General features: G+C 45.6%; 1 protein-coding gene across 1 annotated transcript; it reads right to left on the bottom strand.

Moving 5' to 3' along the window:
• Positions 1-14,083: 14,083 nt before the first annotated feature.
• On the bottom strand, positions 14,084-15,031 carry LOC140914398 (olfactory receptor 52E2-like). The gene has a single exon (XM_073352137.1). The coding sequence runs from the start codon at positions 15,029-15,031 to the stop codon at positions 14,084-14,086; it is 948 nt and encodes a 315-aa protein (XP_073208238.1).
• Between the last annotated feature and the right edge of the window lie 1,881 nt (positions 15,032-16,912).

The raw sequence follows: 16,912 nt of genomic DNA, 5'->3' as shown, positions 1-16,912 counted from the left end.
AAAAACTGTGGATGCAGCAAATATTGGCAGCATGGTCTTTTCAGGGTCCCTGCTTTCCATAATCCAGTGCCCTAGTCTGTGGGTTGGGGCTGCATTCCTGGTTCCTAGACAATAACTTTGGATTTCACTGGATTAAAACATATTATTTGCATGAGCTTAGCTCACCAAACCCTTTCCCCTCTGTACCTGACATTGGTGAAACTGACTGTGTCCAGCCCAGAGGTCCACATTCCAAAAGAGATGTTTAAACATTGGGGAGGCTTCAGAAAAGAGCCACAAAAATTATTGGAGGCTGGGGAAAATGCTGGACAGCGAGAGTCTTAATTTATGAAAAAGACAATGACGCAGAGAATTTCATGGGGTGAAATCCATGGGTAAGAACGGGCTCTGTAATCTAGCAGAGAAAGGCAGAGCCAGACCCAATGACTGGAAGCTGAAGCCAGACAAATTCTTGTTGGAAATAAGGACCAAATCTTTAGCACTGAGGGTAATAAACCATTGGGACACACTTCAAAGGAGTGTGGTGGATTCTCCAGCTCCCCATCCCTACAGATATAGACTGGATGCTTTTCTGGAAGATCTGCTTGGGGGCTTGACCAAGCAGGAGGTGTTGGAAGAATTCTTCCATTGACTTCATGCTGTCTATGTAGGGGTTAGTTCTATATAGCTACATCTCTCAGGGGTGTGGATTTTTTTGCTATGGCAAAAAAATAAAAAGCAGTTTGGGGTTGCATTAATGGAGTCATAGCACACAAGTCATGGGAGGTGATAGTCCTGCTCTACTTAGCACTGGTTGGGCCTCATAAGGAGTACGGTGTCCAGTTTGGGTCACCCATGTACAGGAAGGATGTAGAGAAACTGGAAAGGATCCAAAGATGATACAAGGGATGGAATTCAAGCCATATGAGCAAAGGCTCAAAGAACTGGGTGTGTTTACTTTGGAAAAGAGGAGATTGTGGGGGACATGACAGTGGTTTTTGGATCCTTGAAGGACTGCCATAAAAAAGATGGAGAAAAGTTGTTCTGTCTCACCACAGTGGGCAGGACAACAGTGAACTGGGTTCAAACTGCCCTGTAGCAGATTTACATGAGATTGCAGGAAAAAGTTCCTAAGTGTAAGAACAGTAGCACAATGGAACACAAACCTCGTGAGGTCATGGAAGGTCCTTTGCTGGAGGTTTTCCAAAGAAAACTGCATAGCCATCTGTCCTGGATGGTTTAGACACAACAAATCCTGCATTTTGGCATGGGGGGGTAAACTAGCTGACCCCTGCAGTCCCTTCCAACCTTGTGACTCTACGATTCTATGATGTAAAATCCGAGTGTAGACCAGGCCATAGTCAGACACAAATTATGGCACTCAATACAGGCATAACTGGGTGAAATTTAATGGCCTGTGTTATACAGGAGATCTGACTGAATGATTTAATGGTGCCTTCTCACCCTAAAACCCATGAATCAATCAATAAAGAAAGTAGATCAGGCTTTTATATTTACTGTGTCTCACAACAACAAGCAGGGAGAACTGGAAGTCCTGGCACAGAAAAGGAATTATGATGTGATTGAAATAACAGAGACTTGGCGGGATAACTCACATGACTGGAGTACTGTCATGGATGGATATAAGCTGTTCAGGAAGGACAGGCAGGGCAGAAAAGGTGGGGGAGTTGCACTGTATGTAAGGGAGCAGTATGACTGCTCAGAGCTCCGGTACGAAACTGCAGAAAAACCTGAGTGTCTCTGGATTAAGTTTAGAAGTGTAAGCAACAAGGGTGATGTCATGGGGGAAGTCTGCTATAGACCACCGAACCTATGGGATGAGGTGGACCAGGCTTTCTTCCGGCAACTCACAGAAGTTACTAGATCACAGGCCCTGGTTCTCATGGGAGACTTCAATCACCCTGATATCTGCTGGGAGAGCAATACAGCGGTGCACAGACAATCCAGGAAGTTTTTGGAAAGGGTAGGGGACAATTTCCTGGTGCAAGTGCTGGAGGAACCAACGAGGGGCAGAGCTCTTCTTGACCTGCTGCTCACAAACTGGGAAGAATTAGTAGGGGAAGCAAAAGTGGAAGGGAACCTGGGAGGTAGGTGGTTACCTAGGGAGGTGGTGGAATCTCCTTCCTTAGAAGTTTTTAAGGTCAGGCTTGACAAAGCCCTGGGTGGTATGATTTAGTTGGGGATTGGTCCTGCTCTGAGCAGGGGGTTGGACTAGATGACCTCCTGAGGTCCCTTCCAACCCTGATATTCAATGATTCTATGATTCTATGAGGCAGTGACCATGAGATGGTTGAGTTCAGGATCCTGACACAAGGAAGAAAGGAGAGCAGCAGAATACGGACCCTGGACTTCAGAAAGCAGACTTTGACTCCCACAGGGAACTAATGGACAGGATCCCCTGGGAGAATAACAAGAGGGGGAAAGGAGTCCAGGAGAGCTGGCTGTATTTCAAAGAATCCTTATTGAAGTTACAGGGACAAACCATCCTGATGTGTAGAAAGAATTGTAAATATGGCCGGCTTGGCTTAACAGTGAAATCCTTGCTGATCTTAAACACAAAAAATAAGTTTACATGCAGTGGAAGCTTGGACAAATGACCAGAGAAGAGTATAAATATATTGTTTGGGCATTCAGGAGTGAAATCAGGAAAGCCAAATCACACCTGGAGTTGCAGATAGCAAGAGATGTTAAGAGAAACAAGAAGGGTTTCTTCAGGTATGTTAACAACAAGAAGAAAATAAAAGAAAGCGTGGGCCCCTTACTGAATTAGGAAGGCAACCTAGTGCCAGAGGATATGGAAAAAGCTAATGCACTCTGTTAGGATATAGATATTCAGGACTGTCTGCAAAGCCCTGTACTCTAAGAATTTAGGTGTATTCTTATCACTTGGCTAGTTATAGAGGTATAAAAGAATCAAAATCCCTGTCTGCTAGTGTAAGGGCTTTCTTTTACTGTGACAGTCTGAGGCCCTGTTCTTAGGCTAAGGCCTTTGGCCAAGCAGCAGAGGCAGCCATAAGCTGGGAAGCGACCGGTCACCTCCTCACATTGCAAACTAGTCACATTGAAAGAAGGTGCTATTGAGCTGTTAGGAATACAATCCTGTCCTGATAGTGCCTATCGCCTCCAGAGAAAGGGAAGTGCCTAGAAGATGTAAAAGGAAACTTAGTCTGATAGCATCCTGTCTGGCAAGAACTCACTTATCCATAGCTGGGATGTGAAATCCTCACTTCTGTATTGTTTTGTCATTATAGTTCCCACTTTGCCATTGTTTGTATAATCTCTGTCTGGTTCTGTGATTGTTTCTGTCTGCTGTATAATTAATTTTGCTGGGTGTAAACTAATGAAGGTGGTGGGATATAATTGATAACATAATCATGTTACGATATGTTCGGATTGGTTAGTTAAATTTCAGTAAAATGATTGGTTAAGGTATAGCTAAGCAGAACTCAAGTTTTACTGTATAGTCTGCAGTCAATCAGAAAATGAGTGGGGTGTGTGTGTGTGTGTGAAATGGGAACAGGGAATGGGGGTGGGGAAATTGGAATCATGTTTGGCTAAGGGCAACAATGGGAACAGGGACACAGGTGTAAGGCTCTGTGGTGTCAGAGCTGGGAAGGGGGACACTTAGGAAGGAAACTGGAATCATGTTTGCTGGAAGTTCACCCCAATAAACGTCAAATTGTTTGCATCTTTAGACTTCGGATATTGTTGCTCTCTGGTCATGTGAGAAGGACCAGGGAAGTAAGTGGGTGAAGGAACAAGCCCCCTAACATACTCAATGCTTTTTTGCCTTTGTCTTCAAGAACAAGGTCAGTTCCCAGACTACTGCACTGGGCAGCACAGCATGGGGAGGAGGTGGCCAGCCCTCTGTGGAGAAAGTAGTGGTTTCGGACTATTTAGAAAAGCTGGATGAGCACAAGTCCATGGGGCCGGATGTGCTGCAGCCGAGAGTGCTAAAGGAGTTGGTGGATGTGATTGCAGAGCCATTGGCAATTCTCTTTGAAAACTCATGGCGATTGGGGGAAGTCCCAGATGACTGGAAAGAGGCTAAAGTAGTGCCCATCTTTAAAAAAGGGAAGAAGGAGGATCTGGGAACTACAGGCCAGTCAGCCTCACCTCAGTCCCTGGAAAAATCATGGAGCAGGTCCTCAAGGAATCAATTCTGAAGCACTTAGAGGAGAGTGATCAGGAACAGTCAGCATGGATTCACTAAGGACAAGTCATGCCTGACTAATCTAATTGCCTTCTATGACAAGATAACTGGCTCTGTGGATGAGGGAAAAGCAGCAGATGTGTTGTTCCTTGACTTTAGCAAGGCTTTTGACACTGTCTCCCACAGTATTCTTGCAAGCAAATTAGAGAAGTATGGGCTGGATGAATGCACTATAAGGTGGGTAGAAAGTTGGCTAGATTGTCGGGCTCAACGGGTAGTGATCAATGGCTCCATGTCTAGCTGGAAGCCGGTATCAAGTGGAGTGCCCCAAGTGTCAGTCCTGGGGCCAGTTTTATTCAATATCTTCGTAAATGATCTGGAGGATGGCGTGGATTGCACCCTCAGCAAGTTTGCAGATGACGCTAAACTGGGAGGAGAGATAGATACGCTGGTGGGTAGGGATAGGATACAGAGGTACCTAGACAAATTAGAGGATTGGGCCAAAAGAAATCTGATGAGGTTCAACAAGGACAAGGGCAGAGTCCTGCACTTAGGACGAAAGAATCCCTTGCACTGCTACAGACTAGGGACCAAAAGGCTCGGCAGCAGTTCTGCAGAAAAGGACCTAGAGGTTACAGTGGACGAGAAGCTGGATATGAGTCAACAGTGTGTCCTTGTTGCCAAGAAGGCCAATGACATTTTGGAATGTATATGTAGGGGCATTGCCAGCAGATCGAGGGATGTGATCGTTCCCGTCTATTCAACATTGGTGAGGCCTCATCTGGAGTACTGTGTCCAATTTTGGGCCCCACACGACAAGAAGGATGTGGAAAAATTGGAAAGCGTCCAGTGGAGGGCAACAAAAATGATTAGGGGACTGGAACACATGACTTATGAGGAGAGGCTGAGGGAAATGGGGTTGTTTAGTCTGTGGAAGAGAAGAACGAGGGGGGCTTTGATAGCTGCTTTCAACTCCCTGAAAGGGAGTTCCAAAGAGGATGGATCTAGACTGTTCTCAGTGGGAGCAGATGACAGAACAAGGAGTAATGGTCTCAAGTTGCAGTGTGGGAGGTTTAGGTTGGATTTAGGAAAGCTTTTTCACTAGGAGGGTGGTGATACACTGGAATGTGTTACCTAGGGAGGTGGTGGAATCTCCTTCCTTAGAAGTTTTTAAGGTCAGGCTTGACAAAGCCCTGGCTGGGATGATTTAGCTGGGGATTGGCCCTGCTTTGAGCAGGGGGTTGGACTAGATGACCTCCTGAGGTCACCTCCAACCCTGATATTCTATGATTCTAACACACGAACAAGGGAATGTTCAATTACATTGAAAGTCTTAACCTATAACACTGATAAAAGAACATTGTTTACATAATCCATATGAGTGTAGAGAAAAAGAACCACAGCTTTGAACTCCTACAGAGCCCTTAATTACAGCTAAAAGCCTCTGTAATGAGTGTGGAATGGCTGCAGTGCAGGAGCCAGGAATAAGCTATTTGTGACTCACGTTTCGTGTGCCATTAGGACAGGATAGATGAAGAAGTACTGCTGAGAAAATGCCACCTTGTCATGGTCCCATCAGATGGTTAATGATTGCTTTAATGGTTAGTTACCGAGGCTGAAAGCAGTCGTGCCATGTAACTGAACACACCCAACTGGCCCCATCATGGCAGCTTCCAACTGCCCACCCCTCCACCTTCATCCTCCATGGCCTCCCAGTGTGGAGGCAGTGCACAATTTGATCTCCACCCCCTTCTGCTCCATCTACATTCTGTTCCTCCTAGGGTAAAGCCTCCTCCTGAGCCCATGTATCTTTTCCTGTCCATCCTGGCACTCGTCAACATGGTCATATCCACTACCACCCTACCCAGAACCCTCTGCATTTTCTGGTTCAGGGACTAGGCTACTCACATCAGTGCTTGCCTGGCCCAGACTTTTTTGCAGGTTCATGCTGGCCATGGCCTTTGATCGCTACGTCGCTATCTCTAACTCGCTGTGACACTTGGGCATCCTGACAGATAGGGCCATAGCCAAGATAGGGCTGGGTGTTGTAATGAGCGGGGGTTGTTATTGGGTCCACACCTATTCCTGCTGTAGCGACTCCCATATTGCAGGTGTTGAAATACAGGTACATAGTCAATATTCATAACGTCAGATACAAAAATGATACATGCATACAAATAGGCTAATGATATTAAGCAAACTATAACTTCTCCATAGAAACCTTGCATGACATACGTTGTGCAAGATTGGTTGTGATTATATAACAGTTGTAGCAACAATGATCTACATGGTCATATTTTAATCAGATAATGTCACAAGGATAATATAAACAAAGGAAATGCTAAGAGTGGTATAGGCCTTTACTAGCTGGAGACGGTAACACTGTTCATAATGATGCAGAAAGGACAAAAATGTTCAATCAACCTTTCTGTGCTGTATTTAGAAAGAAGCAGGATGATGCAGTGAAATCACATGAACTTCTTTCTAGTCCACTTGTAACTATGGAGGATGGTAAACAGCACCTACCAGGGATCAATATTTTTAAATAATCAGACACAGATATCTCACATGCGAAGAGGCCTAAAAAGAGTTGTCTGAGGAGACCTCTGACCCACTGATACTAATTTTTAATAAATATTGGAATATGGGGGATATCTAGAAGACTGATAGAGAACTAATGTTATACCAGTTTTCAAAAAGGGATGACTTGGGTATAAACGCCGGTTAGCTTGATATCAGTCCTGGGCATAATAATGGAAATGTGGATAGGGGATTTAGTCAATAAAGAATTAAAGGGTAGAACTACAATTCATGCCAATGAACAAGATTTGATGGAAAATAAGAAATGTCAAACAGGCATGATTTGTTTTTTTAGGTGATAACAAATGTCGTTGATAAAGATAACTGGTGAGATGGAAGAGATTTCGACCATTGCAAGTTGTTTGACCTAGTACTACACGGCATTCAAATTAATAAACTAATGCTAGACAGTATCACTAGAGCACTCATTAGATGGAGTGAGACTGGCTAACAGATAGATCTCAGAAAGGAGATGTCCATGGGGAATCTTCATGGAACAAGGGTTTTTCTAGTGGTTCACAAAGGTCCTTAAGCAGCTAACTCCCACAGATTTGAGGCTCTAGGAGCCCAGCTGATCAGCAGGAGAGAGAAGCCTATTTCTATGTGGGATTGCCAGCTGTAAGCCCTCTCCTGGAGCGAGGTACCTAGGACAGGGCAGTGCTTTCTCCTGAGAGACCCAAAAGAGACGTGGGAGACTCAGATCCAAAATCTCTGCTCTACCTGATTTGAAGCAGGGACTTAAACACAGGTCTCCCATATCCCACCTGAATGCTCTGGACTCCAGAAAAATGGTTATTCTGGATGGGACACTCAATGTGGCTGGCTGGAACTGTTCCACTTTGTACCAATAAACTTTCATTGGAGCAGGGATTTGAATCTGCATCTCCCACATTTCCAGTGAGGGCGTTAAATCACTGGGCTACAGGATATTCTGGAAATGCACAAACACAGATACACATGCAAACACACATGCAATCCCATGTGCACACACATACACATGGATCAATGTGCACACACACATGTATAAACACACACACACATGCACATGCACACACACACACACACACAGATGTCAGGGTTCCCTCCCCACTCTTAACTCTGGGTTACAGATGTGAGGACCCACATGAAAGATCCCCTAAGCTTATATTCCACCAGCTTAGGTTAAAAACTTCCCCAAAGCACAAATTCCTTCCCTTGTCCTTGGATGGTACTGCTGCCACCACCAAGTGATTTAGACCCTTCACCCACTTTCCTGGGGAGGCTTGAGAATAATATACCAACCAATTGCCTTTAATAAAAGTACAGACCAGATCCTTGGGTTTTTAGGACACTAAAATCAATCAGATTCTTAAAAGAAGAATTTTATTATAAAGAAAAAAGTAAAAGAAGCACCTCTGTAAAATCATGATGGAAGGTAATTTTACAGGGTAATAAAAAGATTTATAACAAAGAGGATTCTCCTCTAGGCTCGACTTCAAAGTTACAAAAACAGGAATAAACTTCTGTCTTAGCATAGGGAAAATTCACAAGCTAAAATAAAAGATAAGCTAATGCATTTCCTTATTATTGCTTACAATTTCTGAAATTTTAGATGTATCATTTCAGTAGGAGCTGGGTTACCTGCTTGGTCTGTCTCTTTGTCCTAAGAGGGAACAAAATGAAGAGCACAAAACAAAACCTCTCCCCACCCCCAGATTTGAAAGTATCTTCTTTCCCCATTGGTTCTTCTGGTCAGGTGCCAACTAGGTTAATTGACCTGATTAACCCCTTACAGGTAAAGAAGGGATTTTATGCTACTCTTAGCTGTATGTTTATGACAGGAGGTGAGCGAGAACCAGCCATTGAGAGCTGGCTGCACCAGACACACAGCTGGGAGCACGTGGCTCTCCATTAGCTTTTGTTACTCTGCTTTAGTTCTAATCATGCCTCCATTCTTCGAGTGCAGACAGTGCCTCCATCTTACAAATTCCCAAGAGAACCCCTGGTACCAGGGAGGAGACCAGAGAAGAGGCCAAAGATAGCAGGGCTGTGGTGAAGGAAGGAAGGAGCCATCCTGGAGATGGAACAACTGAAAGCCCCAAAGGAGTTGAAAGTCTTCAAGCTTTGCCTATTCTAGAACTTTTGTCTGTAAAACTTTAGTTGGTCGGGGTATGAAAAAGAACAAAAGTTCCATGGACAAAAGCGCCAGTGTGGACAGCATCATGTCAGTGGGAGACAGAGCTCCTGCTGCTCCTTGGGGGTGGTTTAATTATCCCAGCAGGAAAACACTTGCTCGGATGTGGGCTGAAACTGCATCCTAAAAAGGCTGTACCGTGGCGGCCAACCCTTCAAAATGCTTTGCTCTGCCCACCAGCATTGCCTGTCTTGCTTATTTTCAGCTTCAGGCAGCTGTTCCATCCTGGTGAAAGTGGTGTGGTTGTGCGGAAAGGAGAGCCAGAGCTCGGTGTCACCTGCATACGGCTGGCGTTTGAGTCCATGTTGTGTGACCAATTCCCACCATGGCTGCATGGAGATTTGGAAAGGCCCCAGAGAGGGAACTGATCCTTCTGGGACTCCACCAGGGGTGGGTCTAATGCTGGAGGTGCAGTTTCCCCTCACCACTAATTGGTTGTGTCCCTCCAAGGATTCAGACCATTTTAGTGCATCCCTCTAGACTCCTGCTGCGTCTTAGGTGAGACAGCAGTATCTCATTGTCAACAGTGTCAAATAATGTAAAGAAGTCCAGGAGAATGAACATGGATGTATGACCTACATCCATTGACAGGAAGAGATTGTCCATCGGTGCCTATAAAACAAGTGAAGTGGATAGCAGTTGCTAGAATGGAGAAATTATAAAATATTGAAAATGGATAAGGGAAGCAAAAGACACTGGAGACAAATCCATGGCTGGCAGGGCTTAGGAAATAAGGAGAATATTTTTAAGTATATTAGAAACAAAGGAAATCCTAAGAGTGATATAGGCCTTTACTAGATGGGGATGGTAACACTGTTCATAATGATGCAGAAAGGGCAAAAATGTTCAATAAACCTTTCTGTGCTGTATTTGGAAAGAAGCAGGATGATGCACTCAGATCACATGAACTTCTTTTCAGTCCGCTGGTAAGTATGAAGGATGGTAAATAGCACCTACCAGGGATCAGTATTTTTAAATCAGCGTTCCCTGATATAACGCATCCAAGGAGTCCTAAAAGTGTTGCCTGAGGAGATCTCTGCACCGGTAAAATTCATTTCTAATAAATATTGAAACACCAGGGATATCCCAGTAGACTGATAGACTTCTAATGTTATAACAGTATTTAAAAAAGGATGACTTAGATATTAAAAGCTGGTTAGTTTGACCTGGGCCTACTAATGGAAAAACACATTTTGAAAATAAGGACTTGAAGGAGAACCACAGTTCATGCTTTTTTCAGGGAATAATAAATTTGGGTGATAAAGGGAACTGGGGAGACAGAATAGATTTAGACCATTGCAAGCTGTTTGGCATAGTACCACATGACATTCAGATTAACAAACTAGACGTAGCCAGTGTCACAAGAGCACTCATTAGATGGAGTGAGAACTGGCTAACTGATAGATCTTGTGGGGAGTTATCTCTAGGTTTCATCAAGTCTGTCTGGTAAAATGCTGGAAGAGACAATCTGTGATGCACACGGAAAACCCCAAAACCGTAGGGTTGAAGGTGTTCACTGACAAAAAGGCTGAAGTGCTTGATAAGAGCCCTTATAAGGCAGCAGTGGGCATAAGCAAAGGTAAATACAAACAGGGGTAGAGAATTTAGCAGGGTAATTAGAGGATAATTATTGGGACAAGACCAAGACCAGAACTGCCCACCTGGGTAGAGGGAGGGCTAATGCTTACAATAAAGGGGAAACTCAAAGACGCCTCTGGGTCACTCCTCGGGATGTGGGGGAGGTGAACGAGTGATACAGCTTTGCTTTTTCTTTTGGCTAAGTCCCTGCTACAATAAATGGTAATCTCTTAACCGAAGACTCAGGAAAGAATTTTCTATAGTATCTGGCTGGTGAATCTTGCCCATATTCTCAGGGTTTAGCTGATCGCCATATTTGGGGTCGGAAAGGAATTTTCCTCCAGGGCAGATTGGAAGAGGCCCTGGAGGTTTTTCGCCTTCCTCTGTAGCATGGGGCGTGGGTCACTTGCTGGAGGATTCTCTGCACCTTGAAGTCTTTAAACCACTATTTGAGGACTTCAATAGTGCAGACATAGGTGAGAGGTTTTTTGCAGGAGTGGGTGGGTGAGATTCTGTGGCCTGCGTTGTGCAGGAGGTCAGACTAGATGATCACAATGGTCCCTTCTGACCTTAGTATCTATGAATCTATGACTCCAGTCTCCATGAGTTTCTGTGTGTCAGCTCAACAAGCCCAACAATCGTGGGATCCCGGGTGAACCACCAACAGATCTCAGCAAGGACACGTCCATGGGGAATCATCCAATAAGGGGTTTTCGAGTGATTCAGCAAGGTCCTTAAGCACCTAACTCCCACTTTGTGTCTCTAGGGGCCCGGCTGAGAGGCTGGAACAAGGTGGCTATTTCCATGGGGGATTGCCAGCTGTGAGCCCTCTCCTGGAGCGAGGTGCCTAGAACAGGTCAGCGCTTTCTTGTGAATCTAGCTCTAGCTGATTTGCAGCAGAGACATAAATAGAGGACTCCCACATCCCACGTGAGTGCCCTGAGGACCAGGCAAAAGGTTATTCTGGTGGGGGGCTCAGTTTCTCCAGCTGGAGCTCTTGTACAAATAAACATTCAATGGAGCACGGATTTGAATCTGATTCTCCCACTTTCCACGTGAAGGTGTGTCGTGGGGTGGATACATCTGTCTCCCTTTGGGGGGCTGGAGGTGGGTGGCATTTCAGCCCCTGGGTTGCATCTGTAGGGCTGTCCCCAGGCTCAGATCAGCATGGCCCTGTGGCCCTAGTCAGTGATACAACCCTTGCCATCAGAGCAGCGTGGCCTAGTGGCCAGGGTCAATAGCGGTCCCTGATATCAGGGCAGTGCAGCTTAGCAGCCAGAGTTAATAGAGCTAGTGAGTTGGGCCATTGCCCCAGAGAGGGTGGTGGGCAAGATAGGGGGAACCTGTCCCTCCCTTTCCATCAGGTCCCAACCTAGGGCTCACCACCTGCTTGACAGGGAGCCCACTGAAACACACCAAGCCTATCTCCAGTTCTGCAGCCACTTCCCCGCCAACTTTCCCTGGGTCACTTCCTAACCAATTCTCTGCAGTTTGCCATCTCTAGGTCTCTGTGGTCTCTCCCCTCTTCTGTGGCATCTCGAGCCTGTGTGTAGGGCTCTGTCTCCTGCTGTCTGGCTTCCATGTCCTGGAACCAGCACCACACCTCCTTTCTCATTGGTGGTCACCAAGACTGAGCTGCTCGGTGGCCTTTTATAGCCTGTCTCCAGTTGGAGCATGTTCAGCAGAGCGGAGGAGGTGTGGCCTCCGTGGCCAAGAGAGAAGTTTTATCCACCCCCGCAGCACTGGTGAGGGGTTGCTACACCCCATCACAAAGCATGAAACCACTGGGCTTGGGGACGTTATGGGGATCCACAAACACAGATGCACATGCACACATACACACGGGTCCATGTGCAAACACGCACATTCCCAGTCTGAAGGCCCCATCCGGGAGGCGGGGTCTGAGCACCTCTAACAGATCAGGCCAGCTGATGAGATGTGGGGGAGACACCTCATTGGAGAATCCCACCAGAATTGAGGCCTGAGCTGAGGCTCTGAGCAGCCCATTAGCTGGGGAACAGTGTCAGGCCGCAGGTTGCCTTGTGCAGGCCACTGACAGAACCTGAGGCTCCTACAGGGTCAGGCAGCAGATGAGCCGGGGTTTGAGAAAGGCAGCGGCGCCTAAGTTCAGTATTTACCCGAGTGCCTTTGTGGATCTAGCCCTGGCCACCTTTCTGGAAGATGCTTTAGTCAAACACTGGTTAAGGTTGTTCAAAGCCGAAGGGGCTGTCTGGCAACGCTTGGAGGAAACAGCCAAGGACCCGGATGTCCACCTCTCACTTTTAAAGAAAGCTTTGCTCATTTATTTGTACAAGGAGAAGGCTCCCTGCATCAAAAGAGGTTTTAATCTGCCCTTCCTATCCTCCAGTGACTGCAGTGTCCCAGCTGCTTGCCCGGGCAATGCCCCTTCCTTAGGTGGCAGGCAGCTGTAGCTCCATGATGGGACAAGAACAGGGTGTGGTGCTGTATGATTGAATATGGCCATTTTTATTATTGCTGTGACCATGATTATAGAATTGCAACAAATCTTGTGCCAAGTGTGTCCTGTCAGGTGTCAGAGGGGAAGTTATGATTTGCTGGGTTTGATTCTCCTGTTCGTGTGCATGTCTTCCCTTTGTGTCTGAAGTTATGGTTATTGGTGATGTTCTGGTACCAGAGGAGCAATGCCAGTTCATAGCCAGAACAATGGTGCTGGGGGGGTCACGACTGCCAGTTCTTATTCTCAGCTCTGCCACCGAATTATTGTGTGGCCTTGGGCAAATCACTTTACCTCTTTGGGGCTCAGTCCATCCATGACATGGGGATAATGCTGCCTAGCAGCCTAGCTAAAGAGCTTCTGGACGTAGTAATCAAAAGCATCATGCAGAGTGTACGTTAGACTCAGTTTCCCTGTCCAGCTTTAGCCCCTGGGCAATGGTTGCCCTGTCGTTCCAGATAAGGTGCCGTGTATGTGTGTGAATAGCCGGCTAATGGCAGGTGTGCTGTTCATCTCCCTCCCTGTCAGCTACCGAACTCACCCCAGCCTCCGCCCAGCATCCCGCCTTCCCAGTTGACACAGGGGCTTATCCTTCTGCCTCTCTCAGCTGTTCTCCTTATAGCTTCAAAGCTGATCTTTCCTTGCCCTGCCCCTGAGGCCTGGCTAAGGGCAAAGAGCTCCCAGCACATCCCCATTGCCGGGACCCTGCCAGCTACGGGCCCCCAGGAGGGAAAAAAAGGGAACTGAAATCAAAACAAGTAATCCACAGAATGGTCTCTTGCCTCGGGAATTTGTAGCTGAGTAATAGGGGCAAGGTCCTGGTGGAGTAGGGAGAGAATAGGGGGAGAAGGAGGTTGTGCTATGTGGGAAGAGGACGGGCAAGGGGCAGGGTGTCAGGGGTCTAGTTACCTGCAATAAGGGAGGTGGAAGCCCTAAGAGTTAATGTGTTCTACACAAACACATTCCCTAGTTTGTCACCCTGAAACTGCACAGTAAGGCCAGGAAAGGGTTTAATGTCTCTTTGAGTATCCAGTCAGTGATTCAAGGAAGAGGGCCCAGCACCTTGTCACCAGCCAGCTCTGCACGGAGCTCGGTCTGAGAGTCAGAGCACCAGGAGAAAACTTTAGGCCCCTTTATGAGTAAAGAGCCGGATCAGCCTGTCCCGGATCTGTTTGGTCCTCACCCCATAGATAATGGGGTTTAGCATGGGGGGCATCAGAAGGTAAACGCTGGCAATGAGAACGTGGAAATGCAGGGCTATATTCTTTCCAAACCGGTACATGAGGGCGGAGAAGAGACATGGGATGTAGAAGGCTAAGATGGCACAGAGATGGGAGCCGCAGGTCTCACAAGTTTTGAGACGGGCATCCTTTGTGGGAAGGTTAAAGATGGCCCTGACAATCTGGGTATAGGACAGAGCAATAAAAATTATATCCAGACCGAATGCACAGATTACCACAGAGAGGCTGTAGTAATTACTGACATGGATTTCGGCACAGGCCAGCTTCACCATGGCCATGTGCTCGCAGTATGAGTGGGGTATGATGTTGGTTCTGCAATATGGCCACCGCCTTGCCACTAGAATAAAGGGGACCACGAGCATGCCGCCACGCAGTGCCACGCCCAGCCCGATCTTGGCCACCAGAGGGTTTGTCAGGATGGTGGAATGTCTCAGGGGATCACAGATGGCCACATAACGATCAAAAGCCATGGCCACGAAGATCCCAGACTCTGTTAGTAAGAAGCAGTGAAGGAAGTACATCTGGGTGAGGCAGGCACTGAAATCGATCTCTCTGGAATTGAACCAGAAGATGCTCAGCGTTTTGGGCAGGATGGACGTAGACAGGACCAGGTCAGTGATAGCCAGCATGCAGAGGAAATAGTACATGGGTTCATGGAGGCTCTTCTCCGTCTTCACAATGAAGAGGATGGTGAAGTTCCCCAATACGGCTATGACGTACATGGTGCAGAAGGGGATGGAGATCCAGACATGGGCCGCCTCCAGGCCAGGAATGCCCAGCAGGATGAAGGTGGAGGGGTTGGTGAAGTGGGTTGTGTTGGAATCTGACATGGAGTAGGGGAGAAAGTGTCCAACCCTGAGGCAGAACGGTGTCTCCTGGATGTACCGTATGTTTCCCTCCCTTTGTTTATGCGCCCAGGGTATAGGATTATAGTCACAGTGGAAATGCCTGGATGGAGAGACAATGTTAGCACTGGAAGCTGTTCTCATGGGCAAAGCAGATTTTTTGCTCTTTGCACACTGTAAAATAACATTGTCATTTATTCAGAGAAATGAATTATGAACAACTGAGCCTACTAATGCTGGTTCCCTGTTTTATGGTGCTCCATGTGTCAATAAATCTTACATGTCATGGTGTGGGAAACTTTAATAGGCACCAGCAGGAAACATAAGTGCGGATATTTGTTATCCCTCATTCTTGCTTAATTCAGTGAATGGCAGACTAAAGAACCCATGCTGTACCAAGTTTGTCATTCACCCACTTGCTCAAAATCTGAGAGTGGAAGGAACCAAAGCTTTTCTAAGAGTTGAGTCTGGGGAAACATTTGAGCTAGGACACATCACAGGGAAAAAAGATCTGGGCTTCATGGAAACACTTTCTTATTAAAAGTAGTAGCCAAAACAAGACAATGTTCACATGCTTAAGGAATAGGGTGGAGAAAACCCTGCTGTAGACATGCACTGAGTTTTGGTCACTCAGTCTCTATAAAGGACACAGTAGATAGAATGGGGATTTCCAAGGCAGTCTATGAGAATGGGGAAGGCAGCCATAGGTGGACAGAATGAAAAGTCTGGGACTATTTAGTTTAGAGAAGAGGCAAAGAAGGGGGCATGTGATTGAGGAGAGAAAAGTAAAGAATGGAACTGATTCCATTAAAATGGACAAACAGAGAACAATTCGCTACCATTAACATCTATAGAAACAATGCTTCAAAAGGGCTTCTTCTCCAAAGCTGAGGCAAATTATCAGCAAAATTGATTGGGAGGAAAATATTACACAGAAAACCAGGAATGAAAATTGGGAGTTCTTTAAGAAGAGTTTATTAGATTGTTAAAATGTCACAATTCCACAATCAAGAAAGTGGACAATTTTGGCTAAAACCTGGTTCAGTTGCAAATTTATTTATTTATTAAAGGTGGTTTATTAAATTAAATTTAAATTTATTAAATAAATTTTTTTTATTATAAGAAATGGGGAGAAAGGAAAATATATCGAAAGCAATACATATTGGAATTTATGAAAATTGATAAGGGACCTTAAGGAAATCACGGAAAAATCCATTCTCGGCATGGCTAAGGATTACAAAAAGGAGGTTTCTAAGCATACTAAGAACAAATGAAATCCTAGAAAAGGCATAGGGCAATTATGAGTTCAGGAAATAGTGTTGTTCTGCATTCGGAAAGAAGCAGTATGAGGTACTCATATCACATGAGATGATGAAATACTTTCCAGTCCATTAGCGGTTAAGGAGAATATAAAACAGCATCTACTTTAGAACCTTAGAATTATGAACCACAGAATTATGAACGATTGATCAACCACACAGATTTGGAATGAGAAGAAAGCAATCAGGCAACAGCAAAACCAAAACAAAAAGAAGGAAAATTCAGGACAGTTCTGTGTTAAATGTAAACTATTACAAAATAAGGGGAAAATATTTGACAAGGTTCTGATACAAGGGAAAAGATGGTATAGGATTAGTTAAAAATAATTTAGGAATAGAATTAATGCCAGTCAAGAAAATGGTTTATGAAAAACAGGTCTTGTTAAATGACCCCAATTTTAAATTTCATAGAGCACGTGTTAAATAGACTAAAAACTGGCTAACTGACAGATCTAAGAAAGCAGTTGTCAATGGGCCATTCTCAGTAAGTAGGGCTGTTTCTAGTGAGGTTTGGTAGATATCCGTTCTACGTCCAATGCTATTCAAT

The sequence above is a fragment of the Lepidochelys kempii genome, chromosome 1 (genome assembly GCF_965140265.1).
Source record: "Lepidochelys kempii isolate rLepKem1 chromosome 1, rLepKem1.hap2, whole genome shotgun sequence".
NCBI classification, from domain to species: Eukaryota; Metazoa; Chordata; order Testudines; family Cheloniidae; genus Lepidochelys; species Lepidochelys kempii.
Note: the sequence above shows the minus strand (reverse complement) of the source record. Positions and strands in the feature narration are given on the sequence as shown.

Bases quoted from the DNA above. Each gene is read 5' to 3' on its own strand.
- LOC140914398 (XM_073352137.1), bottom strand. From the start codon at position 15,031: ATGTCAGATTCCAACACAACCCACTTCACCAACCCCTCCACCTTCATC.